At 46.4% G+C, this 26,199-nt stretch overlaps 1 protein-coding gene across 3 annotated transcripts; it reads left to right on the top strand.

Moving 5' to 3' along the window:
• The first annotated feature begins 511 nt into the window (after positions 1-511).
• On the top strand, positions 512-25,849 carry LOC144100812 (uncharacterized). Of its 3 annotated transcripts, none has more exons than XR_013307857.1 (6): positions 512-596; positions 2,091-2,301; positions 3,009-3,189; positions 10,986-11,297; positions 18,635-18,868; positions 19,658-19,727. XR_013307857.1 is itself a non-coding variant. In XM_077633689.1 (6 exons), the coding sequence occupies exons 2-4, from the start codon at positions 2,213-2,215 to the stop codon at positions 11,294-11,296; spliced, it is 567 nt and encodes a 188-aa protein (XP_077489815.1). In that variant the 5' UTR covers positions 512-596; positions 2,091-2,212; the 3' UTR covers position 11,297; positions 18,635-18,868; positions 25,763-25,849. The 3 variants fall into 3 exon arrangements, 2 of the variants coding, with proteins under 2 accessions (XP_077489815.1, XP_077489807.1); XM_077633689.1 differs by lacking the exon at positions 19,658-19,727 and adding an exon at positions 25,763-25,849 and having other exon boundaries at positions 3,023-3,189; XM_077633681.1 differs by having other exon boundaries at positions 3,023-3,189.
• Positions 25,850-26,199: the final 350 nt, after the last annotated feature.

Genomic DNA, 26,199 nt, shown 5'->3' with positions numbered 1-26,199 from the left:
AACTAAAATCAGCACTTTTAAATATTTCTGTCCTGCCTGGTAGAATATAAGCATTCATGGCTGGCGATTGATAACGCCCAGAGTTTTTTTAAGGATTTTCGTAGAAGAAATTTTGTTATGAACATACCCAGTGATATTTTTCCTCCAGATTTTTACGGCTCAGCATCAGTCTCCATATGCTGCCTTTTACTCTAAAATTGCGCATTCGTCTAATCAGTTTATTCTAATTATTAGTCTGCTTTGACGCTTCCCCGTCCTTTTCTTCGTCCGTCATCCTCTTCCGGCAGCGCCGAGGCAATCCTACACCTGCTAGCTATTTTTGAGTTAATTTGGGTTTCTATTCCTGGCCGAGCTTTTGAAGCTTTATTCAACTACTTTTTATTTTGTTTGCGCCCATGCTCATCGACCTCATCCCCAATTTGTATTCTATTCGGGTGTTTCATTCGCAAAACACAACCACATTTTTGTGAAGAGGAAAAATTTCACGCGACACTCAGCGCGTGAACCGCCGTGACCACCTCCACGTTGTCGGCTCTTCGAGTCCTTCGCTGATGCCTCTGTTCCTTTTACTGCGACTACGAGGAGCCTGCTCTGAGGTGAGCCTCATTTTCCAGTTCAACGACCTTCGAAGTGTTGCTGTTCGCTTCGCAGCACTCCACAGGCGGTGTTACTGAGCGAATTATCGAATAATAACCACTGTTCTCAGAACTGACATCGACTGTCACCCTTAGCTACGTGTCAGAATGAATTGTAGCCAATTGGCCTGAGCGCATAGGAGGAAGCGCCATTTTATTTATTTTTGCTTCTTTTCCCATGACACGAAACTGCCTCTGACGAGCAGCCCAACATGTATCGCTGCTCTCGGTGGTGCTAGACGTCGAGCGATATTTTGTTATCGGATTCGCTCTCCTTCCCTTAGTTAAGAAGGCGCGACAAGGAATACCTCAAAATGATGGCATGGCTTCGTGGGTAGCACTCAACAACCACTCGCCACTGTAGGAACAACGTGCCTTGGATCCAAGATAGGCAAAAGCCCACCCTACCCTTTCCTCCGCCTATTCTTCGCATTCAGTTTCTGTCAGATTTACCATATACTTTGAGGCCGCTGTTTATCCCGTCGCAGTACACATATGAAGTTCACCGGTGACAGCTATAAAATGGGGAACATGTTCAATGATGCGTTCTACAATATGGGCGCTGTTGTGCTATACCGCCACCAAAGAACAAATGAAGCCATACGGCAATGTTTTGGTGACGAAAGTAAAGAACCAAAGGTTATTCTGTGGAGTACGAAAAAAATGGGGGCTTCGTCACCAGTTGACTACATTTTTTTTCTCTTGCTCCATATCCTACATTTTACCTACTATATACCTTTAAAACCTCAACTCCAAGCCTCAAAACGCAACTGCGAAATCGCAATATCAAGCCTTCTGAAGTTCTTCTTGTCAAGCTCTGATATTAAAAATAGAACCAGAGATGACTTCCCCCCTTTTCTCTTTTCGCTTGTTTCGACAATGGCTGTACATTAAACCCTATGTGCGCGACTGACCGATATACCCAGCGAGAAAGCGATGATTTTCTAATAACAAACGAGTGACGAGTGCATTGATTGCACATTGATCAATAAATCTTCCTTACGCATTGCACCATCTACCCTCCGCGGGGGCACAGAGGTTTCGGTGTTCGACTGCTCAAACTAATATTATGGTTGAAATCCGGAACGCGGAGGCCGCATTTCGATGTAGAAAAACAAAATGTGCCCGTGTGCTGGGCAACATCTGCGCACTAAAGTGCTGCAGAAGGACTAAATTAATCTAGAGCCCTGCATTACGGCGTCTTTTGCAGCCTACTCGTCGCTTGGAGATATAAACGCCCACTATTTACAAATTTGCATTACACCATCCGTCTTTAGCTTCTGCTTCATTTTCACGCTGACGCGCTCTTTTTAAGCACAATCATTGATTAGTTTAGTGTTTTAGTGGTTACTTTTGCTGTTGATTCGTGTGCATCTCAAACTTCAATCAGTTGAGGAAAACAACCTCAACATGGGTGCGGTTTGGCGTTCCAAGCCTGTTCCGCACAATCCGCAGGAGCTTGCACCTCTGAATGTTTGGAGGATCGGCTAGGGGACAGGTGCTGGAACCGAACCACGTACTACAGTAAGACTGGCAGCACCACAAGCAGCGAGCGGAAGGCCACCACCGCCCACGAGATGCGCACAAGAGAGCTGCCGCTGTGTTTCCTTCACTCCTCCGCCTACTCCTTGACGCCAGCGAAAATCACTCCGGGAGCTGCCACCAGGTGAGTCCGTAAGGAAACTTTGGGGCAGCCTGCGAGAAGAGCACTCGAATTTGCACTTAATCTTTAATGTGCTTTGTACGAGATTTCCTCATCTCTTTGAAAGTGCCATTGGCTAGCGCGTCATGCCCACAGCTTGTTCTTTCGATGAGAATATATAAGAAAAAGAGTAGTTGACAAACCATTATTGTTCACTCGTTCCATTCTTTCAAACGAACGTGGACGACAAAAGTGGGGGGAAAACAAAGAAAGATAGGTTTAGGAGAAATCCAGGAGCGCCAAAAAGCTCCTTTAGTGAATTTTTCGTGCATTTTTCGCGCGTCAGCTATTTTCTTTTCGGCCATTTTCAGGCATTTCATACGTAAGGCAAAATTTACGAGCTGCGAGAACAGGCGTCCGCCGTTCTGTCAATTACGTTCTTTTTGCACGGTTCCTTCGGCAGGATGCCCTCTAGCTATTACAAAATGGAATTCTCACTCAAACCGAAGCTGTCGAATGCGATGGCTAAAAAACGGTAGCCATCGATATCCACACTTGCGTTAAGCTCTCAAGCTTATTGCTTTATATTTTCGAGTTTTCTGATATATAACGTTATAATTGCATCAATTTCGGAAACAAACCTTTTCGTGCCCCCTTCCCATCTTCCTTTAAGCTTGGGAAGGAGCGAGACTGCCTTTACGGCCAGTATCCAGTGTACTGCACCCTTTCAGCGCACTCCTTCCAGGGCCAAACACAAGGGAAAGCCACTTCAACTGTTTCTGGGGGCAACCACCTCTGCATCCCGACCTCCAAAAGATTCGGCAGCTGAAACAGCTACCGCGACGCCAGCCGTCTCCAGTGCCATGGCTTGTACCCGTGGCGCGCTGAGGCACTTTCCCTTCACTGCTACAAGTAAGTGCAAAGCCTAAAAAGGGACTTTACCATTGTCACTATTGTCGCCCACGAAGCAGATAAGGTCCGAGAGTTAAGGTTTTTCTATAGGTGCAAAAGGCTTTGTGACTACTTTACAGTACACGTACAACACCATAGGTGTGCAGGCCAAAATGGCCACGAAGGAGCGGAATGCATCGCATTCAACCCGTTGAATAGATTTTGAAACATGCGCTGACCTTGTATAAGCTGCACCAAGGAGTGCATCTGGTTCTGTGAAGCTACTTACCTAACCGCCATGTACGAACTTTTCGGCGCAGGAAAACAATCGGCTGGTAGCCATTATTAGCACTAAAGTCGCGGGCTTGCGAAGTCATAAGCCAGTGCTAATTCCATCAGAGTAGCTGTGTGGTTATACCGACGGACAGTTAATTACGGTCGAGGCTTCTTATAAGAAATCTGACGGTCACGCGCAATGCTTTTTTATATCTAGGGCTCCTAGTATGCATACTTCTCATGTGACAGGCAAAAATACAAAGTCGCACAGTGTAAGCTCTCTACGCATGTCTGCTATTCCAACCTAGACCCTATTACGGCGCTTTCCAAGCCCCCAAGGACAGTCGCCTGCTCCTCGCCGATATCCTTGGTACCATCAAGGTGGCTTATCAACGTGGTATCACGATATTTGAATTTGGCAAAGGAACGGACGCAGGAAGACAGTGAGAAAGAAAAAGCGCCCACTAGCAACTGAGTTTACTGAGGAAAACACCACTTTTATACGTCAGTACATTGTTATTATCAATCCATTATCACAGCGAGAACAATCCAAAGGAGAAAAATGTACAGAATCAAGATCATGTTTCTACAAAATCTCCATTGCATTAGTGCTCCAAAAACAAGTTATGATATAATTCGGAAGCCTGAGAACATAACCGAATAATACGATCTACACAGCTAAAACTCCGTTCAAGGCCGCAGAGTTTACCCGATGAAGTGTTTGTGAACGTGCGCCCACATTTCTGTCCATAAAATGCCTCGATAACTTTCCTTTCGACTCCCTCTCTCCCATTGCCGATAAACATTGCCCCTTCCAGCACCGGTTCGCAATCTTCACAATCTCTGCAGTGATCGGGGAGTTTCGCCTTTCATTGTTTTGCATTATTCGTTTGTGCTTGCTTGCACTTTCGTTGAAAGAAGGCCCGGTCTGGTCAATGTAGACACGTCCACACTTGAGCGATATCACGTATAAGACTTCAGACATGCATTTCGTGTATTCCAGCCTATGCTAGATAGCGCACCTTGGGGGTCGTTTGTCCATCATGAAGCAAATCTTTGCAAGGTTGCATGGTGCTGAAAACACCACATTAACTCAGTGACGACCGCCTATCTGCTTGATTTGGTGCGCCATTTTCTCTATATACGGAATTACCAACACATATATTGGATCCCGCTGCTTGCCTAGTAGATCACCGCTCGAAGCAAGTTTGATCTTCTGCAGCAATGTTTCGCAAACAGCGGCTACCAAAAGGCACGAATAGCTAGCGTTGTTCAATTTTTGAAGCTGGTTTCCAAAGACAGCCTACACACATTGATAGCGTGATTTTAAGAGAGCGGCTTGTAAGCAGTTTATGGCGATGCTTCGTTTCACCAGTTTGGAATGGGCACTGCTGAACAGCTTGAGACTTTTCCTAGACCAGGGGTTATACACCCAGCAAACATCTACACCGGTGAAATAAAACTGAAAGCCCAGAAACTGGATCTTGCTCGCTTCCTGCAGTTCCTAAGTGAAAGTGAGGCCTTGAGAATTGTCTCTAAAACCGTTGAGAACATCAGCAACAGCTTCGTCAAGAGAGCAGTGTGAGCAGCGTGCTCAGTTGGTAGCATACGCGCTCTTTCTATCTCTGTATTACGGTGTTCGTTCCATTGCGCCTCTCAAATTTATTATGAACCAACAAAATCAACAGCCAGTACTTGATATAACTATATAAGCGCGTAAGAACCTCAGTATAGCAGGAGATTTGTCGGCCTCCTCGTCATTGTCCTAATCAGATTCCTGGAAGTGTGAGATTTGTCGTAGCTCACGTACTATTTTCTTCATTGTATAACTTTTCAACGACGGCGTTGTGATGCGCACCAATAAAGCATCAGCTTGAGACACCAATGGTGGTCGGGCCAGCTGCGCATCGACATGTCGTGGCCACAAACCAAATGTGTCCGACAACGCGGTTTTCGACAGCGCCCTCTATCATTCTTGGATCCTCAAACGCTGCCTTACGGAAGAAATTCTTGATGCCCTGCGCAGTCAGTTCCACCAACGGGACCTTATCACTACATGGCAGGGAGCAGAGATATTTTGCCTGGGACGTCGTGGCACTTGGACCTGTAAATTGCTATGATTATTTGCCGATAACGCCCCGCCGGCAGGACACCTTGAACACGTGAATTACGCCCATGTAGTTTGATTAGTCTTGCTAGTCCTGTTCGCTGGCAGACGAGCGTGGCCACCGCAGTGAGGGAATACAGCAATTGGAGTACCGCACAGTTGTCGAGCACGAGTGGGAACGCATTTCGCAATGTCATCGGCAAGCTCGACAATGCTCTTTGCGAGCAAGTCGCCAGTCGTCCGCGTGTCCCCTCTAAGCTAATTCATATTGGCACACATGGAATAAAAAAAGGTCGTGCATAATTGAGGCGTTTGTGTCGTGCATGTAACGTATATTATATAGCTTCCAAAGCACTGCGTCTTTTGTGTATTTTTCATGACAAACGGCGTCCGCCGGTTGCTGTGGCTCCGTTCCACCTCCTGCACAGAAAGCCGCTTGCGCGAAGTTTAGTGCACTTTCCGCCAGCGTTTAAACTATCGGCTTTGAAGGCATGGGTCTTTCGCGGCCGCATCTGGAAAAAAGATTGGCGCCATTTCACACGTTCCGCATTTCTTGTTTGTAAATTCTTTTTATTGCTTATGTTTTTTAGGTCACCGCATTATTTTCGTAGGAACGGGGGAGGGACTGACGCGGTGATTTTGAGACAGTCGTCGCTTTCCCCTCCGGAAAGGAAGCGCTGGCAGTCGACTACTAGGCTCAGTTTACAGCGCCTCCTTTTTAGTTTTAACCTGGTTTTAGTGATGTCATTCCCCTAATACATATGTTGATGGTAGCGCCGTTCTCATTCGTAACAAGCGAACGTTCGTTATAAATCCGGCGGTTATAGGTGGACTCGACTGAATATTACAGAAAATTGCTAGTTCGTTTCTTTCGTGTACGCACACAATGGTTTGGTTTAGGAGGTTTAATGTCCCGAAGCGACTCAGGCTATGTCGGACACCGTAGTGAAGGGCTCCGGAAATTCAGACCAACTGGGTTTGATTAATGTGCAGTGACATCGCAGAGTATACAGGGCACTAGCATTTAGTCTCCATCGAATTGCGACAGCCGCGGTCGGGATCGAGCCCGCGTCTTTCGGGTCAGAAGTCTTGCGCCATAACCCCTGAGGCACTACTACGGCTTGCACACGCGCAATAGGTCGCATAGAGGCAAAAAAGACCTTTGCAGACGGAGCTAGAATTCCGAAAATTCGATGTCGAACTATGCTGAAAACAACCGAACCTGAATGTACGCGCCAAATCTGGATAACGCGTGGCTCTGCACTATACGCTCTGCTGAACTCTCCGTTTATTTTTCGTGTATTCAAGAACTATCGCCCGGAGGAGGATTATATTAGACGAAATCGTTATTTTGTACCACGCCCTTTCCAGGGCTGTTCTTCGCAGCCATTCGGAATTATCGAATATCGTCGGTGCCGAAATTTCATAAGAGTGCAGTACACTTTGTGAGAACCTTCATCATTTCATTTGGTAACGAATTGTGCAGCGATGTCGTACGACCGTGATTGGGTGTAAACTTCACGTCTTAATGTCTGCTCCTTCTGATAATGTGGAGTCAATATTTGCAACTCGCGTGCAATGCATTTGCACAGCATCGCAGTGTGTGTAGACAAATGCAAGAACACCGCCGTGCAGTCCGCTGGCAAGTTACTCTATTTCACACTTGCTGTTTTGCAAATTTTTTAACAATACATTTTTTATGGTTTATAGGGGTTTAACGTCCCAAAGCGACTCAGGCTATGAGAGACGCCGTAGTGAAGGGCTCAGGGAATTTCGACCAGCTGGTGTTCTTTAACGTGCACTGATAGAGCACAGCACACCCGCCTCTAGAATTTCGCCTCCATCGAAATTCGACCGCCGCGGCCGGGATCGAGCCCGAGTTTTTCAGGCCAGCAGCCGAGCGCCATAACCATTCAGCCACCGCGCCGGCTTTTAATATTAAAATATCTTTCTGCTTAACACTTTGCACATATGCACCCTAATTCCTTCTCTGCCTGGCATAATTCGGCATCTATGCTGTAAAAACTGACATTAACAAAGGTCTGACCAGGACACGCCTTTGGTGCTTTTTGTTCATTCGATGTACTCTCTCGAATCTCCAAGCACTGCATATGTCATCAAAAATATATGCACTTTCCTCCTTGCCTTTCATGAAAGCCCAGAAGGCAGTGTATAAATACTGATCGATTGCACCCTTGCGATGGCTCTCTGCTCTCTACGCTTGTAGGTCGTTACGCATCCATTTAATGATGGGATGAGCTAAGCCACATATTCGCTCGCTCCCGCTCATCGCTACTGATTTTTGGTGAAAACTTGCTTCGATTCTAATAATGATGTTTTTAGCTCAATTATAAGCTACATGCTTCTTAATACTATGCAAGAACCAACAGTAAACGCAGCAGAACTGAGGAATTTCGCTTTGTCATAATCCGAGAGGTATACGTTGCTATTAAAATGCAGTACGTGCTACCTAGTTTAGGCAGCATAACTGTAACTGTGCAATAATACCGTTCCAAGTGGTCGAAACATTTGTTATATCCATTATTTCTTAACAGCACTGACAATGGAAATAGAAATGGCTGATCGCCTTCCTTTTCGGTTCCACGCAACGTTGCATACAGAGCCAGCAGGCAACGATCGTGTGAAAAAACAAAAAAACACCGGGCGAGCGTTACTGCTTTTCCATCAAGGCGATTGTTCTTATCGTTGGAACATATTGAAAAGTCAGGCGAGAATGGGCCGTTTAGTGAAGAGTCATAACGTGTTGCCTATTGCAACTACTGGACAACTTTCATTTGGCGTGGGCCACTGAGTCCCTCCTATACCTCGTACACCGTGGCTAAAAGTAAAAACTACTGGCTGAAAAATTCTCCAAGGAGGCAGGTTGATTTGGATTTCCCAGTACTACCTCTAAAACCTCTCCCGTTCCACTGCATGCTCCATGCTGTGGACGCGTCAATTGTGTCACGCGAGTAATAACGCTGCACCGAAGTCGTGCAACCCGTAGAAGAGGAGGCAGAGTACAAAACAGAATCGCCAACGCCTCAAAAAAGTGTTTAAGGAAGCTTCAACTTTGATGACTTTTCATGTAGCAAAGGCCTATGACAGTGTAGAACATACTATTTTGCTTAACAGACTTGCTCAGTTACATCCTCCACGCTACATTTACGCGTGGATATCTGAATTTCTGAAGGACAGATACTTTTACTGCACAGAGAGAACCCTATGTTCTGATACATGATATCAATCAAGAGTTGTGCCGCAAAGATCGGTGTTATCCCCGCTGCTTTTTAATATTTTGGTCATTAATTGGCATCCCCATTGGTCCTGATATAACAGTTTTTGTGCATGCAGGTGACACAGCTTTTTTCCCCTCGGCCAGGTATATCCTTTTCCTTTACTAGATTCTTTAGGTAAATTTGTATGCTCTTGGAGTATGGTTGCACGGTAATAATTCATCTGTGAATGTTGGCAAATGTGGTGTTTTAGTATTTCCGCCTGACTCGCCTTAGCACATTTCATTAGTCCATCGCTCTAACTTGATTTCGCAAGTGGAATCCGTTAAATATCTAGGCGTTACTTATCTCCCAGCATTAGATTGGAGCCTTCATATAAAGAACAATGTGCTTAAAGGAGAACACGCTATAGATCGGCTGACAAAATCGCCAAAAAAAAGTTTGGGATGCACCACTACACATTATTGTTATTATACAAAGGCTTTCTAAGACCTATACTTGAATTTGGGTGCATTCTGTTCTCTGGTAGCGCTAACCACAAGATGCAACCCATAATCTCACTGGAAAGGCGTCTTCTACGTCTCTGCCTTGGTCTCCCAAAATCAGTTTCAAGCTCCCTGCTTTATCTGCAAGCCCATATCCCTGCACTAAATTCCCGCTTTCAGATACTCATGGTCCGAACCTTCCTTTAGTCGATGGACCCAGTGACTATTGTCAATACTCCCATTTTTCTGTCTCAGCCGGCCTTATCCTTCTCTCATCATTGGCCACTGTATCAAATGCCACAAATTATGTTAACGCAGATCATTTTAACTCCGATTGGTGTTGATCTCAATTGTTTCCAGTGGGTTCATGACACGCCAACAGCAGTAAAATTCCATTTTGACCACATGTTCCCATTTCATGCGAAACACATGCCCGCAAACATATTAAACGGTCTTCTCTGATCTCTTAGAGGAATACCACCATCATACGGCGCTTTCAATCGATGCCTACCTGAGCTGTCAAAAAGCTTGAATTGGCATCTTTTCGCAGGATTTGGCATGGAGCTATTCTGTCCGCACCCCAAATTATATTCTTATATTCTTTTAGGAATTTCTGGCTCTTGGAATGGCCCTCCACAAAGTTTCAGATCATGTGTCTCATGTTATTATAGTCGCTGATTGTTTGTCAGTTTTAGTCTCCCTTGAAACTTCACAAAATATTTTTTTGAGCCGATTCCTGTGATTTTTGTCCTATGCACTTTGAAGGAGGTCCGTTTTGTCTGGGTCGATCCCTGGCCATGCAGGTATTCATTCAAATTAGGTGGCTGATTACTTAGCAAGGTCAGCTCTGGACAGGTAAGTGACACATCCCGTCCCGAACTTCAACCTGCTGGTGATTTCCAGGTTTCGGCGGTTCTAACACATATCAGCCAGGTTGAGTGATCTCATACTAAATACCGCTGATTACCAGTACTTAGCATATAAGTGGAACGTTCATTCGTGTAAAACCAGCATGTGTGATGCATGAATGACGCGGTTGCGGTGCAGGATTCCAAGTTTGAATTAATATCAATGCAGGTGCGGGTCGACACCGACAAACCAATGTTCCACATGCGGGAAAGTTGAATGTGTACACCATTTTCTCCTCTACTGTCCGAAGTTCACACTTCACAGAAAGATTTTCCGGGAGGTCCCTCTCTCCAGGTCCGGGTTCCCCTTATATCTGCCAGTGTTATTATCGCTCGGTGCGAGCGCCAAAGGATTTGCATTGGGTTCAACTTGAGCGATTCTCCATGAATACATAATTGCATATGGTAGGATTTTTTGCTAATTGTTTTAAAATTCTTCGAGCTCCTCTTTCTTCACCAAAATGCTTTCTGCTATTTTACTTTTATTATACTTCTGTCGTTTTTTATTGGTACATTTTTCAAAATCTACGCATGGTGCTAAAATTTTGTCAATATCTCCTTTGGAAATTTGCTTGCTTATGCCACTACACCTTGGCCAATCCCCCATTTGAGTATGTGCCATGGTTTAAGAGGAATAAGAAAAAAAGAACATCGCTCGTGCGCACGCGATCTGCCTCCATCCTCAAACATTCGATTGTTCGAACGTAGACACTACGGCCAGAGCTCCTTCCTATATGAGCATTAGCCACAGAGTCTGTTTGTCACTCCGCCTGGCCCTCCTCTCGTGTCGTCGACTCCATTGCAGGGGCTCCTAACTGCAGCCTGTTGGCGTGGTGCCATCGAGAAAGAAATCGCCTGCTGGCTCGGAAACTCTGGCCACAGTGCGGGCTCTGCAATGTGCTCACCTTGCCGGCCACCAATCTCGGAGCTCCACCAGGGCCTCATCGTCTTGCTCCAACGAGGAGACAGCAAACAGGAATGACGAGGATGGGGCTATGGCCGCTGCCACCTCGCTCGACATCAGTGGCCACCGAGGCTGCATGCACTGAAGAATGCCCAGCATTGCGGAGCCTTCAGCCGCAAGCACCCACGTCCCTTCACATCGACCGCTTCTAGGGTGAGTTTTGTGATGACACCAGCATCGAGGAATTCTTTATTTTACACGAACGCTAATAGAGCTCATTGGGACGAAAACCCGTCTGCGTCGTAGTAGAAGTAGTAGTTGTCGTCAACGCGCCCCGGAAACATTCGGAAGCTGCGTAAAAATCAGAGGGCACGCGCACTTAATAGAAAAACCGGGCTATTCACACACGCGAAGCGCGGTGTTGACTAGCGTAGTGAAGCTTTTCACCTCAAAAGCGAAATCCATGCCCTCACATAGCGAGTCAGTCCACAGCTGCTCACTCAGCTCCAAGCTAGTCATGAACAATACACAACCCCGAGCGCACTGGTCTAGCCTGATAATAGTTTCTTTTAGGTCTGTGTCATAAAACCAGGAAGCAACGACTTTCAAAAATCACTCCTCCCGACCGCGGCGGCTGCGTTTCGGCGGAGGCGAAACGCTAAGGCGCCCGTGGGCTGTGAGATGTCACTGCACGTTAAAGATCTCCAGGTGGTTGAAATTATTCCGGAGCCCTCCAGTGCGACACCTCTTCTTTCCTTTCTTCGTTCACTTCCTCCTTTATCCCCTCCCTTACGGCGCGCTTCGGGTGTCGGCCGATATGTGAGACAGATACTGCGCCATTTGTTTCCCAAAAAACCAATTTTCATTTCCAATTTTTCTTTGTGTAAAATGATGTGTGAAAAAGGCCGCCAACCACCGCTATCTCTTACTTTTCTTTCTCTCACCACCGCTGTTAAAACACTGGAGACACCCCTTCAATGGGGCCAAACTTTTTGCACTGCTTATATGTTTTGCTCGCAGTCAGAAGCAGGCTTCGAGTAGACATGGCAGAAAATCGCGCACTATGCTGCGGCGCCTCCTCGCGCGGACGGCACAGTGCAGTGGTGAACACTTTCAACTGCAAAGCTTTCAAATACTTAACGGTGTCTAATTTCATGAAAAATTGCAAGAGGAAAATATCATGGACCTTGAGAGCAAGCTCGTCTTGCTGGCTAAACCAGCCCAGCTCGCAGGTGAACTGGCGTCCACGTGGAGCTCTCGCGTTGTGGCATCAAGTTGGTGCTACAAATCAAGCGCATTTTCTGTTATATAACTGGAAGCCCACTATAAAAGGTTGTTCTTGAAGAAAACATTCACCTCGTACACTTTGCCCCTTTAAGGCATGTATTTGCATGCAGAAAACGCTAACGCATGGTGTGCATAAGAAGATCCGTGTGTCGTTAACGCGTTATGCGTGGTCGGGATAGCGCCAGGCCACTCCTGCAATGTCACCCATTTTCTCCACAACCCCGACGAGGAGCGAAAAACCGACTAAACGGCCACTGGCCAGCGATGGCTGCCTAATCGTGCCTAGGCAATGACCGCCCCTTATTGGACCCCGGGTGTACAGTGCCCCTAGGCAGCGTTTTAGAAAAAGTTTATTTACATTGACACTGGCAGCCATTGGGGACGAAAGGTATGAGCGGTGAGATTTCAAAACACAGTGTCCCTATCACAACTGACAATGCGAACACATCGCGCAAGTACAGCTCAGAATGTGCCGCGCTTTACATGATAGTCGCTTTTCGTGAAAATCACATGTAAACAACACGATGTAGTCAGCAGTGAGTAGACAAAGTAGCCTCAGTAGGGCAGTGGTCACATGAAGAGTGATTGACACCAAACGCTTATGCAATGTGCTTAGGAGAATACATATATACATACAGTGAATAAATGTGAATGCATGTGTTGTAGACGTCGGAAAATTATACACACTAAAGGAAGTGGCAGACATGTTGTGGGAAATGGGCCTTGAACGACGAAACGTGCACTGTGTGATCGTAATAAGAGAAAATGCACAAGAAGTGTCATTTAACTGCACCAACTAGGCGGGTCAAACGACGACCCTTACGCGCCCATTCGAAGGGGACAGGAAAGGGCAGGACCACTCGCTTAAGATCAATAGCTGCCCAAGAAAAAACAGCCCTTCGGAAAGAAAGCTTAATAGCTGCCCGTCAAGACGCCATATGAGAAGAAAACAGGGTATGACGACGGTGTTCTCACGCAATAGCCTCAGAGCGATTACGCAAAATCACAAATGCACCAGGTACTATCTGCAGACGCAAGAAGTTGTCGGGAAGAGCCACGCAACTCGCAACAAAGCATTGCTGGTGGTTTAGCTCTATTTGATCCTCGTCTAAAACGAAAAGCTGCATCCCCCTGGCGTTTTTCTTAGATAGCCATGCTAACACACGCACAGTGGAGGGCTCCGAAAAATTTCCACCACCTGTAGTTCTTAACGAGCCCTAGCAACGCACAGTACACGGACCTTTCATATTTTTCCTTCATCGAAGTGCTACCGTTGCGAGCGGGTACGGACCCACGACTTGCTTGCACTGTGGGATGTAAGTGCACGGTAATTAACCACGGTTAATCGAAGTTACACGGAGCCCTCCACTAAGGAGTGTCTCAAAGGCTGAATCGCTTTGGATCTTCATCCTTTACTGTTAAACGAAATGTGCCATAATCCTACTTGTCGAGCTATTCAAACCTGTACACATTCTTCTATAGGGTTTTGAGTCATCAAAACATGTCCGCAGCCATTGTGGGGAACTAGAAGGAGAGAACAGAGAGAGCGAAAAAGAAGCGAAGGAGGATGATGTGAGGATGTGGCGGAAAATATTTCGTGACGATCGGATAAATGGTCAATTATTTAGAGCCAAAAATGTGCAAAAAGTGTCCGTGGCCACGCCAAATTGACGCCAAATTTGAAAAGCCGGAAGCGTAGTACCACGTGACCGGAAGCGTCGGCGAAGCCAACGCATTGCGTAAAATTTGAATGTGTGCAACGAAGCGTGGTGGGAATTAGAAGAATTGGACAAATTTTCAGGCAAATAGGGGCAACACAGGCAAACGAGCAAATTGAGGCAAAGAGGAGCAAATATAGACTACGAGTGCCGGTGAGGCACCAATGATTTCGTATTAATTTAATGCGGGTTACCACAGTGATCTCGAATTTTTGTGTTAAATATCTTACGTTCTTCGAAACGACATTAAAGGCGCTCAAACACGATAGCATATATTTCAATACAGCATCGGTAAAATTTTCAATTGTGTTATTGCTCGTTGCATCCGGAGATCTGGAACCAAATCCTGCTCCAAGCGACGCGCAAGCACTGCAGATATTTGCAGAAAGCCGAATTGAAAGAGAAATAGGTTTTTTGGGGGAAGGTAATGGCACAATGAGAGACAGGCGTCATTTCCTTTCTTAAAATCAAATTTCGTTTTCCTCCGCTCCAGGCGCTGTTCAGGTGTCCACCGAGATATGGGACACAGGCGTCATTTCCTTAAAACCAACTTTATTTCACTTTCTTTCCCTAACCTCGCGATTATGCTGTCCATCGATATATGTGGCACAGGCGTAATTTTGTTTCCTTAACATAAATTTCCATGTCATTTTTTTTTGCCTTACCCACCGCGGTGGCTCAATGGTTAGGCCTCTCGACTACTGATCCCAGGCGCTACCCGGGTTAGATCCTGACCATGGCGGCCGGGTTCTATGGAGGCGAAACGCTAAGGCGCCCGTGGGCTGTGTGATCTCAGTGCTCGTTAAAGATCCCCAGTTGGTCAAAATTATTCCGCAGCCCTCCACTACGGCACGTCTTTCTTCTTTTGTTCTCGTAATTATTCCTTTATTCATTCGCTTAAGGCGTGATTCAGGTGTCCGCCGATATGCAATACAGATACTGCTCCATTTTCTTTCCTTTAAATCAAATTTTCCCTTACAGGCGCGCTTCGGGTGTCAACCAAGATATATGAGACAAAGATTGCAGCAACAATGTAACTCGGAAGTGCCACCATATTTTACGACCAGGAAAAGTTGGAATCGCATTGTTCACTAACGCCAAAGGAGCTACTCATCCCTTACTTTCATGTTATACTGCCGGGCGGTCGCACAAGCACTGGCTTTTAAAGCTTTTGATTCACAATCTGCACAATTTCAGTGAGATCTCTGCGCATACCGCATACATGTAGCCTACAATTATTGCGCTGTATTTCAAAATTGTTTTACCCCAATATTTTTTATCACATTTCCCTAACGAATAAACTTAATTTCTGCCTGTTTTCACTACTATCTTCTTCAATCCCTCCATCGGTGTGGTGTCCACCTAGTGTTCGACAGCTCTTGGGCGTTCCAATGCCCTTTAAACGCACTCACTATTTCTCGCCTCAAGGCGGCACGTGCAATAGCGCAGTGTAGTGACCAATAAAAAATATATTTTTTCTGTAAAAGATGGAAAAAACAGTCACACTCTCACTAGCACTGGACACTTCATTTGTGCCTTTTTTTCTTTTTTGAATAAACGAAACAAGCAGTAACTTCCTCAATTCTTGGTGGACACATCAACCCCGCGGTGGGGAAGGGAAGAAGGTGGGAGTAACAGGTTTAAAGAGGGAAAGAGGTGCAGTAGTGGAGGGCCCAGGAATAATTTCTCCAACATCGAACAGCACCCAGGCACGTCTTCCTTTTCTCCTTTATTTAAACACGGCCGCCGCAGCTGGATTCGTATCCGGATCATTGGGCTCAGCAGCCCAGTGGTCTAACCGCGAGCTACGGCGCCGATTTCTAGTGGACTCCCCTGTCTCACCACGAGTGGTATTAGTAGTAGTTGGTGACGGAAAATGGACTTTTTGGCGTTGACATTACTCTAGACGGCGATGGCTTTTAGGAATGGAAGGGCGCATTAGTGGCTCCCTGGATATGGGGACGACTCACTCGTGCTTTGATACATGTCGCGGTGGTGGGAGATAAATGAGGCCTGAATGCATTAGAGCTGACAGCGTTGTGGCTGAGATGCGGCACTGCAAAAATAGCGAAGCCGCAGCGTTCATTTGGAGATAAATCTCTCGGAATGAACCATTAACTGCATGCCACCTCCCAGGATGGCAGGGAGGGCGCGCTGCCTATCCTGTGTGCGGAACGAAAAGCAGGCTTTTGCAGATGGACAACAACGCCACGTAAATGAAAGCGAGATTGGGGTATCCACTGACCCACGAAGACGGCTGTGCGTCTTTCCTTTTATGAAAATGAACAGCCTTTGCAAAGTTTTGAACGCCAATGAACTCTATAAACGCCGTCGGCTCACTTGTTTTGTTTGGTGATTGAGGAAAGGAGATGACACAGTAACGTTCTCACATATCTGGGCGGACACCCCAACTTCGCCGTAAAGGAATGTATAAAGGAGGGAGAGAAAGTAGAAAGAGAAAAATGAAAGTTGGATTTTGAGGAAAAGCGTGGCGCTGCGCAGCGGCGGAACACCTGTGGATCGGTGCTGCTAGCGGTGCATGCGCAGTAGTGACTAGAGAACAAGAGAAAAAATATCCGCGGCGGGGCGCGCGTTCGGACGTCATGTGCTTCCTAGGAGTACCGGCACAACAAAATTGCAAGTTCGCGGCCAGTGAAGCCGTTACTTTAAAATCACTCCTCTCCGACCACGGCGGCTGCGTTTCTTTACGCGAAGCGCGGTGTTGACTAGCGTAGTGAAGCTTTTCACCTCAAAAGCGAAATCCATGCCCTCACATAGCGAGTCAGTCCACAGCTGGTCACCCAGCTCCAGGCTACTCATGACCAATACACAACCACGAGCGCACTGGTATAGCCTGGGAGTCGTTTCTTTTAGGTCTGTGTGATAAAACCAGGAAGCAACGACTTTCAAAAATCACTCCTCTCCGACCGCGGCGGCTGCCTCTCGACGGAGGCGAAACGCTAAGGCGCCCGTATGCTGCGCAATATCAGGGCACGTTAAAGATCCCCCGGTGATCGAAATTATTCCAGAGTCCTCCAATACGGGACCTCTTTCTTCCTTTCTTCTTTCACTCGCTCCTTTATCCCTTCTCTGACGGCGTGGTTCAGGTGTGTGCCGATATGTGAGACAGATACTGCGCCATTTTCATTCCCCAAAAAGGAGTTTTCATTTTCGATTTTTCTTTATGTACAAAGATGTGTGAAAAAGGCCGCCAGCAACCCACTCTCTCTTATTTTTATTTCCCTCACCACCGCTGTTCAAATCACTGGATACACCCCTTCAATGGGCAAAAATGTTAAGCAATGCTGATATGTTTTGCTCGCAGTCAGAAACTGGCTTCGTGTAGCGATGAAAGAAAATGGCGCACTATGCTGCGGCGGTTCCTCGGGCGGAGGGCACAGCGCTGTGGTCAACACTTTCAACTGCACGGCTTTTAAATACTTGAAGGTGCATAATTGCAAAGAAAAAACGAGCGGCATGGAACAGATATTGTTGTAAATAGCAAGGACCTTGACAGCAAGCTCGCCTTGCTGACTAAACGAGCCCAGCTCGCAGGGAAACCGGCGTGAACGTGGAACTCTCGTGTTGCTGCATCAAGCATTGCGTCGGTGCTATCTCTCAAGCGTATTTTCCGTTGTATAACTTGAAGCCCTCTATTAATACATGTTCTTGAAGAAAGCATTCACCATTTATCCCTTGCCCCGTTAACGGCGTGTCTTTGCATGCTGAAAACGTTAAAGAATGGTGTGCATAAGAAGATCCGTGTGCCGTCAACGCGCTATGCGTGCTCGGGATGGTGCCAGGCCACACTTGCAATGTCCCCCATTTTCTTCCTAACCCCGACGAGGAGCGGTTAACCGATGACACGGCCGCTGGCCAGCGATGCCTGCTTAACCGTGCCTAGGCAATGACCGCCCCTGATTGGACCCCGGGTGTACAGTGCCCCTAGGCAGCGTGTTAGAAAAAGTTTATTTACATTGAGACTGGCAGCCATTGGGGACAAAAGGTATGATCGGTGAAAGTACAGAACACAGTGTCCCTATCAGAGCTGACAACGCGACAACATTTTTCGTGGCATGTCGTGTGCCACCTGCCATCTCCCACCTGCCTTCCGCCTGTCCCCAGGCACGGCTGGCAGGTGGCACACCCTCTCTTTCTGTGAGGGAGGGAGGGGAGACGCCTGAAGGCAGTAGCTGCGGTGTCTCCTGTGGACGGATATTCTTACATGGTTGGAGCAGCACACAACATGAGGGTGGTTGTCACCCCGGAGGGTAGCTACCGTGGCAGTCTGAAAGCCAATCAGCCCATGCCAATTATGTTTCGTTGATTAATCCGCTAAGCCAGCAACCTTAGCTCCTCAAGCAAAGGAGGACACCTAATTCTGCTGCATTTTTCACTGCATAATACTAATTAAGCTCGCCAGTATTTTTATTTTCAGTACATGTAACTGATGTCGCTCTTGACGAGCTAGGGTTGGCATCTACAGATATTGCTTTTTTTCGCAAGCCCTCCAGTAGATATCATCTGCGCACCTTTCTTCTGCAGCCATCAGCCCAGGCTCGACTGCCCTGCGTACGTGGAGCATGAGTCGTTCTTCTCTTCCACGGATATTCACCTGCGCAGAGGTTTTAGCCCGGAACACGTCTGCAGCACCGAGAGCCAGCGCAGTCACCACCGCCACAGCAAACTCGCCGGATGTGCACCCGCGAGGTGCGTGGGTTGAACTGAGCAGGCTCATCGCGGAACACGGATCTCGGCTGCTTTTCCCCGTCGAGCAGCGTGAGTGGCATATCTCAGGCGCCACCATACTCCTCAGCACAGGGAATTTGATCTTACAGTCGCAGGAATTACGGTAGGGATTGCTGTAGACAACTTATTGAAGCCTGCACAGGCTTGCGAACCCAAGACGGCGCTATGCGCGCCGAGGGGACTACGGTGTGAGGGGGATCGCTGGCAAACTGGGAAAATAAAATGCCCCCGCAGCACGCTTGCTATACTGCGCCCATGGTTCTGTAGCCTGCGCCGTAGGCAAGGAGTGCAATTCAATGTGTATATTCCATTTCGTATTTCCATCGACTGAGTATGCGATGCCATATGTGCCAAGTTCTTTCGTCTGGCTTCATTGGAGGTCTGGAGCCGACTTGGAATGTTGGCGAACACGAAACGGAGTGTTTGTTTATAATTTAATTTATATTTTATTGCAAATGAACAGAAACTTGAACCGAGACGTGTTTTTATATAATATCATTGTTTCCAAATTTTGGCATGACCAGAAAAGTTGTTTTTTATTTGTATTTCTTTCAAGCGCCTTTTTTTTCTCCATCTTAATTTTTCTTGAATGCTTTCGCAGTTCACCATTGAGGTGCTTCTTTAGCCAGTACTCTCCATGTTTTGTTACCGATGATCAGTTTAATTGAGTTCGAACTTCCTGGCTTCTCACAACCATCAGTGGATATCAGCACCAATATGCTGGGATTCATACTTAAATCTGTAATAAGGGAATATTGCTTTCAACAAACTAATTTCATACCGCCTGCATGATATATGCACTCCCTTTCTTCTACGCAGTGTGACGGAGCGAACATCCTAACTGCTCTGGACCCTCACTACGGCACTTGGATGAGCGTTTGGGTGAAGGCTGTTGTTTGGGTTTTTTGTTTTACGAACTTTTCATACACAACGAAACAATACGCTATTCAAATGATTGCCAAACCAATTAAATTTGAATTCAAGAGCAACTCGGTCTTTTGCGACTTTTATACAACGCCTTAGCAGCATTTTGCGAGTAAGAACCAACAGTCGTGGAATTCAAAAGCTTTCATGCATTTTAATTTGTTTTCCTCCCTAGCAACTCTGTTACACTAAACAGAAACAGTTCCCATGCTGCTAACAATCTGTCGTCCCGAAAATTTCTTTCTATTAAGCTGTCTCCCTGATATGCAAAAGTGGAGCTCTAACATTCACTTCGTGAAAAATCTTTTTTTACATCATTTCATTAATCACTTGAAAGATGTCACTCACTGGAACTCATAACACTGAGACCTGTGAGCCATTCTCCGATTCTGCCAAATTTCTGCCCCACTACTGAGCCACTGATTGAAACTGGAAAAGCGCAAGTCGTGGGGAACAAAACTCAAACGCTAAGCAAAATACATAAAAGTGAACGAGTGGAGAAATGCAGTTGCACATAACACTTGCGGTCCGGCTTAACACAGCGTTGTTTTCAGTTTGTCCTAGCTGAATAGAGGGCGTGTGTTGTTCCCTACGCTTTACCTTTTGCCGGCACCTCGATCTACAGTTGGCCCCAGGTCTAGACGGGGGGGGGGGGGGGGGCGAGGCATGCTGAATATAATTTCACCATGTTTCTTGTAGTGGACGAGCGAAAATTACCTTTCGTGCATTTTTTTACCATGCACTTGAAATTTGAGTGTCTCTATTGGACCGCAGTCGAAATTCGTCTGTTGTGTCGGAAAATTGAAGGCCATTGCACCTTTTTCAGCAGCACAGCTTCATATGCCGCTCACCGAGCACGCCGTCGGCGCAGTACCTTCCACATCTTGAGCTGTGCGCGATATTAATTTTTTTGGCGAAATATTGTGCAGAATTACCACTAAAGCTATATTCATTGTTTCAAAGATATTTTGTTCGCAAAAAAAAACCTTTTTTCGGACTACAGGATTGCTGGGAATGTGCGTTTAATCTTCGGCTTCAGCCTCCTCTCTCTCTCTGCTAACCATGGCGTATGATTTGTAACCACTGACCTTCCTTCGCACTTCAGAAGGGTTATTAAAGTGGCACCGAATAAGTCGGCGCTGTGGTTGATTCCTTTTATTGAGAAATGTTCAGTAAAAGCCAACTGAGCCCATCTGAAAGCGTCAATGAATGGTCTGTATTGTTCAAAGTTGATGGGCAATACGTTTGTCGACTTGAGAGATTTTTAAATTTGTTAATATATTTTCACAACGCAAGGTACTAACCATATACGATGACGGCCATTGCGCGAAGAAGTCGTCACCATGTTTCTGGAGGGCGATGTACAAGGTGCGTCACAAGTTCAAAGGCCACAGTGTCCCCTATTGAGCCGCGTAGTGGGGCACATACGAGAACCCCGAAGATCAAAATCTTTGTAGGAAGAACGAGGAATGTCATTTTCGCATATGAGAATCCCCGTATCTTCATAGGCGCCTCAAGTGGTAGGATATACTACTGAGATGTAGGCCCTATGGCATAGAAACATTTGACATGCCCTTTCAATACATGAGCATGAGTTATTGCCATCCAATCTGTGAAACTTGCAAAAACTGCGTGAAAATCGTTCGGCAGATTGAAATTTCCCACAATAACAGTCAAGTGTAGAGTCCTGATGCTACAAAAGTGCATCTTCCCATAACTGGGTCAAAAAGGCGCCACTACGCCCTTGAAATATGTGGAGTGCTTTGTAAATTGAGTCGTAAATTTCAATACGTACGTCGTTATGTTCGAAGATGGTCTATATTCGCGTCAAGCCCAAACCAAGTGTAGCTTCCTAGGTCGTAAACAAAAGTGGCGTTACAAAATAGAGATGGAGTCACAGAGTTCTTGGTTTAGTAGTATTTAATTGATTGATATCGCTTGCACGTCATATCTTAATTTTTGCAACAGCACAGCAGAGTTTATACCTGCGTTTCGCGTTACGCGCTTTAGAGTCAGGAGGCGTGGAGATTAAAAACTGGTCGATATTTGGAGCATGCGATACAGGGAAAAGCGAAAAAAAATGTCTACCCCGGACCCTAGGATGGTCCTGGCTGTTTTCTGCTGCATCTGCTTTATTCGCCTACCACGAATTGGCACTATCGAAGATACACGTATTTTCGAAGCTATCTTTGGATTCATTTTGTGTATCGGTGTAATGTATCGCTTGCCCAAAATAAAAGTATCTCAGAATGGGGATCCAAATATATGTTTTGTTTATCGCGCACTGTAATGATACTCGGTATGGAAACAAAAATATAGGCCGCAGACTTTGAGACTGCTATTACTCAGACTATGGGCAGGCAGCGGTCGCTTAGGCGGTAGCGCACTGTAAAATGGAAAGAACCGGAAACGGACGATCCCGATGCCGCTATCCTGGTGAGTCGTCTTTCTTCATGAGTTCTTTGTCTGGAAGATGGACGACATATATGCTGCGCGTCTGCATACTCGGTAACAGAGGGACTAGGGGACGCGGTCACCTTTATAGTAGAGGCAGTTTGCACTTCACCCCTATTTCAAGATGCGATGGTTGCCAACAGATATGAGAGACTTCCGCGTTCATGCTCAGGAGCCTACAGAACATTTGCTGCTTACTTTCCAAGTATAGATAAACGTCACGCACTCTTCCATATGCGTGTCTATGGGTTCATCAGCGCCGCCGGCGTCAAATCATCCTCTGACGCATTCTTTACGTTCAAAGGAGCATTGTTACAAGCCGCAGTTCTCAAGGGGCTATAGTGAAACTAAAGTTTCTTAACTATATCTCGATAATCCTTGAGTCGGTGTGCCTATGCTTCATTTTTATCGATTGATGAAAGGCACCTTCACAAAACACGAGACATCTTGTGCAGGTGTACCTCTTTTAGGAATGATTTCTTCATTTACTTCACTTAATGCACTGCCTCACCACTGGGCTGTTTGGGATAATTGGTTTGTGGAAATGCTGCTACTAATTTCAGTTAGGAGAAAAACATCTAAATAACAGTCATTAGCAAGAAAAGTTTTGCCTAATAAAAACTGAGGCCCTTTTTTCTGTGCTGTTTTCCTTGTAGCCTTTAATGAAGAATGTTGAACTTCAACCGTCTCTTAAAATTCCATGACTACAACGCGACGAACGGGACATAGAAGAAGGAAACACTCAGGAATACAAAACAGCGCTGTTTCTTCTTTCTATGTCCCGTTCGGCGCGCTGTAGTCATATCATATCGTTGCCAAGTCGCCCAACAACTTACCTTTTGTGTTAATCAAAGCCTTGAGTAATTGCTTTCTAGCTTTCCTAAACGCACTGAGCTTTCACCTTTTACCACAGTGCAAGAGTAGGGGCAACCGGTAAATACAGCAATAACAAACGATTAGCACCAGAAACAGTTTCAATGTTTATTCGTATGATGTTGACTGCTCACAGACCGGTTCGCATTAAGAGCATTAGCATTAAAAAAAGGTTTTCTAAGCCTGCTTATGCAAGTGACCATGGGTTCCTTCAAATGCAAAAGTTCTAATGTAAGTAGCTGTATCGACAGCGCAGCTGAACAAAATTGGAACTTAAAGAAATGCGGCCTGATTTGTTTAAGACTGTTCAAATACAATGTGCTGTATCAAATACGTACATTCCAAGAAACCAATGAAAAACTTCTTAATCTATCGCCTCATATCACCACCTTTATTAATATTGGCGGTTACTGGGGTGTATCGAAGTGTCGACGGAACATACCAGTATTGGAAAACAATTTAGGTTGGATATCTTGCATCGGTATCGGAAATACAACGTTAGATGGTGTTGGGTTTCGGCATTGAAGATAGTTTTTTTCGTATGTGGTGGCATATATCTCGCCACTTTACCGAAAGCCTCAAAAAGTATGACTCAGCGTCTGGTTTCAAGAAGCTAGCTCAATTGGGGCCAGAGCAAGGCCTATCAACCCAAAAGCCGCGTTTTCCCCACTCTTATAAAGATCATAAGCGTCCGAGGAAAGCACGCTCTCCGTTATTTTTAACACCGCGTCGGCCACGAGGTCGTCGCCTCGTTACGCGGAAGGTAGGCCAGACCTCTTGCAGCATATTCCCCAAAGCTAGTGGTCCCAAAGTCACGCAGTCTTGGCACGTTACACCTCAATATATACCGAGGTGTAATAGTAGAGGGCGTGGTCATCCGCTTGTCGGAAACAAGTCCCCTTCTCGAAACGTTGGCTAAGCACCCCCCTCCCCCTTTCTCCCTTCCGTGTTTGCTTTGTCCAACTTTACTCCGGTAAAAAAAAGGCAGACCATTTAGCGTGGTTAGGCTAAAATCGAATTAGGTGCACTGGCACTCTTCCCCGCCGCGGTGGCTCAGTGGTTAGGGCGCTCGACTACTGATCCGGAGTTCCCGGGTTCGAACCCGACCGCGGCGGCTGCGTTTTTATGGAGGAAAAACGCTAAGGCGCCCGTGTGCTGTGCGATGTCAGTGCACGTTAAAGATCCCCAGGTGGTCGAAATTATTCCGGAGCCCTCCACTACGGCACCTCTCTCTTCCTTTCTTCTTTCACTCCCACCTTTACCCTTCCCTTACGGCGCGGTTCAGGTGTCCAACGATATATGAGACAGATACTGCGCCATTTCCTTTCCCTCCAAAACCAATTATTATTATGCACTGGCACTTGGTTTTTCTTTGGAGGCTGCGTTTTCCATATGAAGCAGCCTTCAGACAACAATCGGCGAAAAAAAACTTAAACTCTGCCTTAGGAGTATGACGTGAGAGCGTTAATAGGTGAATGTCCATATGTGCGGAATTGTTCATTCTCTAGTCTACATTTATGGATAACAGGAAGCCATCAGACCACTCATGGCACCGTCGATGGCAGGTGCTGCCACTGATGGCACTTGTGAGACCCAGGTTGCTCTTCCCGAGCAATCGGTCACGACCAATCAATAATTGAACTACCACCAGCCACGGAGGGGCAATTTGCTCACAATCCGGGGGACATGTTGTGATGACGTCAGTAGGTCACGTGATATATGTTGCCCGCCGACCCCCTACGGGGCAATTTAGGTTGCAGGTGGGCCCCCTTGTCAAATTATTAATATCGCGCGAGCGTCGATTTCCAGGCACAGTTGCGCCTTGGCAAAGTGGAGCGGAAATTGGGAGAGCGAACGAAATCCACACCGATCATGCCGGTGGTACTAGCGCCGTCTGCTTTCCTGTTCTGCTTTGTGCGAAGCAAACCTTGAAAGGATCGTTTGATTGCGAGGTCAGATAACGTTTGTTTCGTGTTCTCTCTGCTGCGCGTTTATAGCTCTGGGCTGGTTCAAACGTTTAACGTTCCGTGGTCCTGGTCAATTTTGCGAGTATCCCAAGTTCGCTCAACTGGTCGCGCTTGAAAGTATATAGGTAAACTTTAATAAAATCAGAAGAATGTTTCATGAGGGTTGTTTGTGGGGTCCTCATTTCAGGGCACCCCAGCTCACCAGCGATCGTATCGATGACCAAAGAGCCCTCATAAAACATGTCCGTTATAAGGGACCAAACGTGTGCCAGAACCTACTGCCAGAGGCATCAACTTCTTGAGTGACCCCTGGGAATTCAGTTGAATTAAAGCGAAATAAGCGCAACTGAAAACTGCTTTAGAGGTGAAAAAACGAAAATAAAGTATTATTATCGTGTATATAAATAAATTTGATTGTTATTTCTTGGCTGAAAAAAGTATGTGTGACGTTTAGTTCTAGCACTAATATTTCAGCTTGTTTTTAGCTCCGTCTCATCGTCTTGTTGCCCCGCCCATGCAGAAACCTTTTTACAGGCGATGAGGCATTGAGGCAGGGTAAGTGGTTTAGCTTTGCCGCTTTCGCCTCGTGTGGCTTTTTTGCAAGTCTGCGAAAAACGTGTGTTGTCGGTGTTAAGCCGTTTTGCATTTCGTTGCACTGCCAGTGTCTCAGCTCGTATTGACAACAAGGCAAACGCGGCGCGCGCAGGCTCAAACTCCACCTTCTAGGGTGATCCCTGGATCCTGCTCCTCCCGTGGACGGTGCGGCCAGCGGCGGCGTGTTCTGTCGATGCACACCTGCCTGGCCGGCGTCTCGCTGCGTCGCTCAGGCGTTGAACCGTGAAACTGAGCCTTTATTGCTCTTTGGTCGCGCGTCGCATTCCGCAATTAAAATTTCTGTCCATTCTCTTCCCGGCTCTTTCCAATTTTTGCGTCGCATTATAACGCAGCAGCGTTGGGTGAATTTGCTGAAGAAGTTATTATTCGCTGGTGCACAAGTTTACGGTAGTTTTACGCAGTTCTAATAAACCCTGAAGTCGGTCTTATGTATATAACGGACTCGTTTTTAATGGGTCTATTAGAGAGAGAGTTATATATAGCGGTCTGTATGTAATGCTTCACTGATCGCCGTCACCGACGCTGCAG

Source organism: Amblyomma americanum, chromosome 1 (assembly GCF_052857255.1).
Source record: "Amblyomma americanum isolate KBUSLIRL-KWMA chromosome 1, ASM5285725v1, whole genome shotgun sequence".
Classification (NCBI taxonomy): Eukaryota; Metazoa; Arthropoda; class Arachnida; order Ixodida; family Ixodidae; genus Amblyomma; species Amblyomma americanum.
The sequence above is the reverse complement of the archived record's forward strand: the minus strand, read 5'-3'. Positions and strand labels throughout refer to the sequence as shown.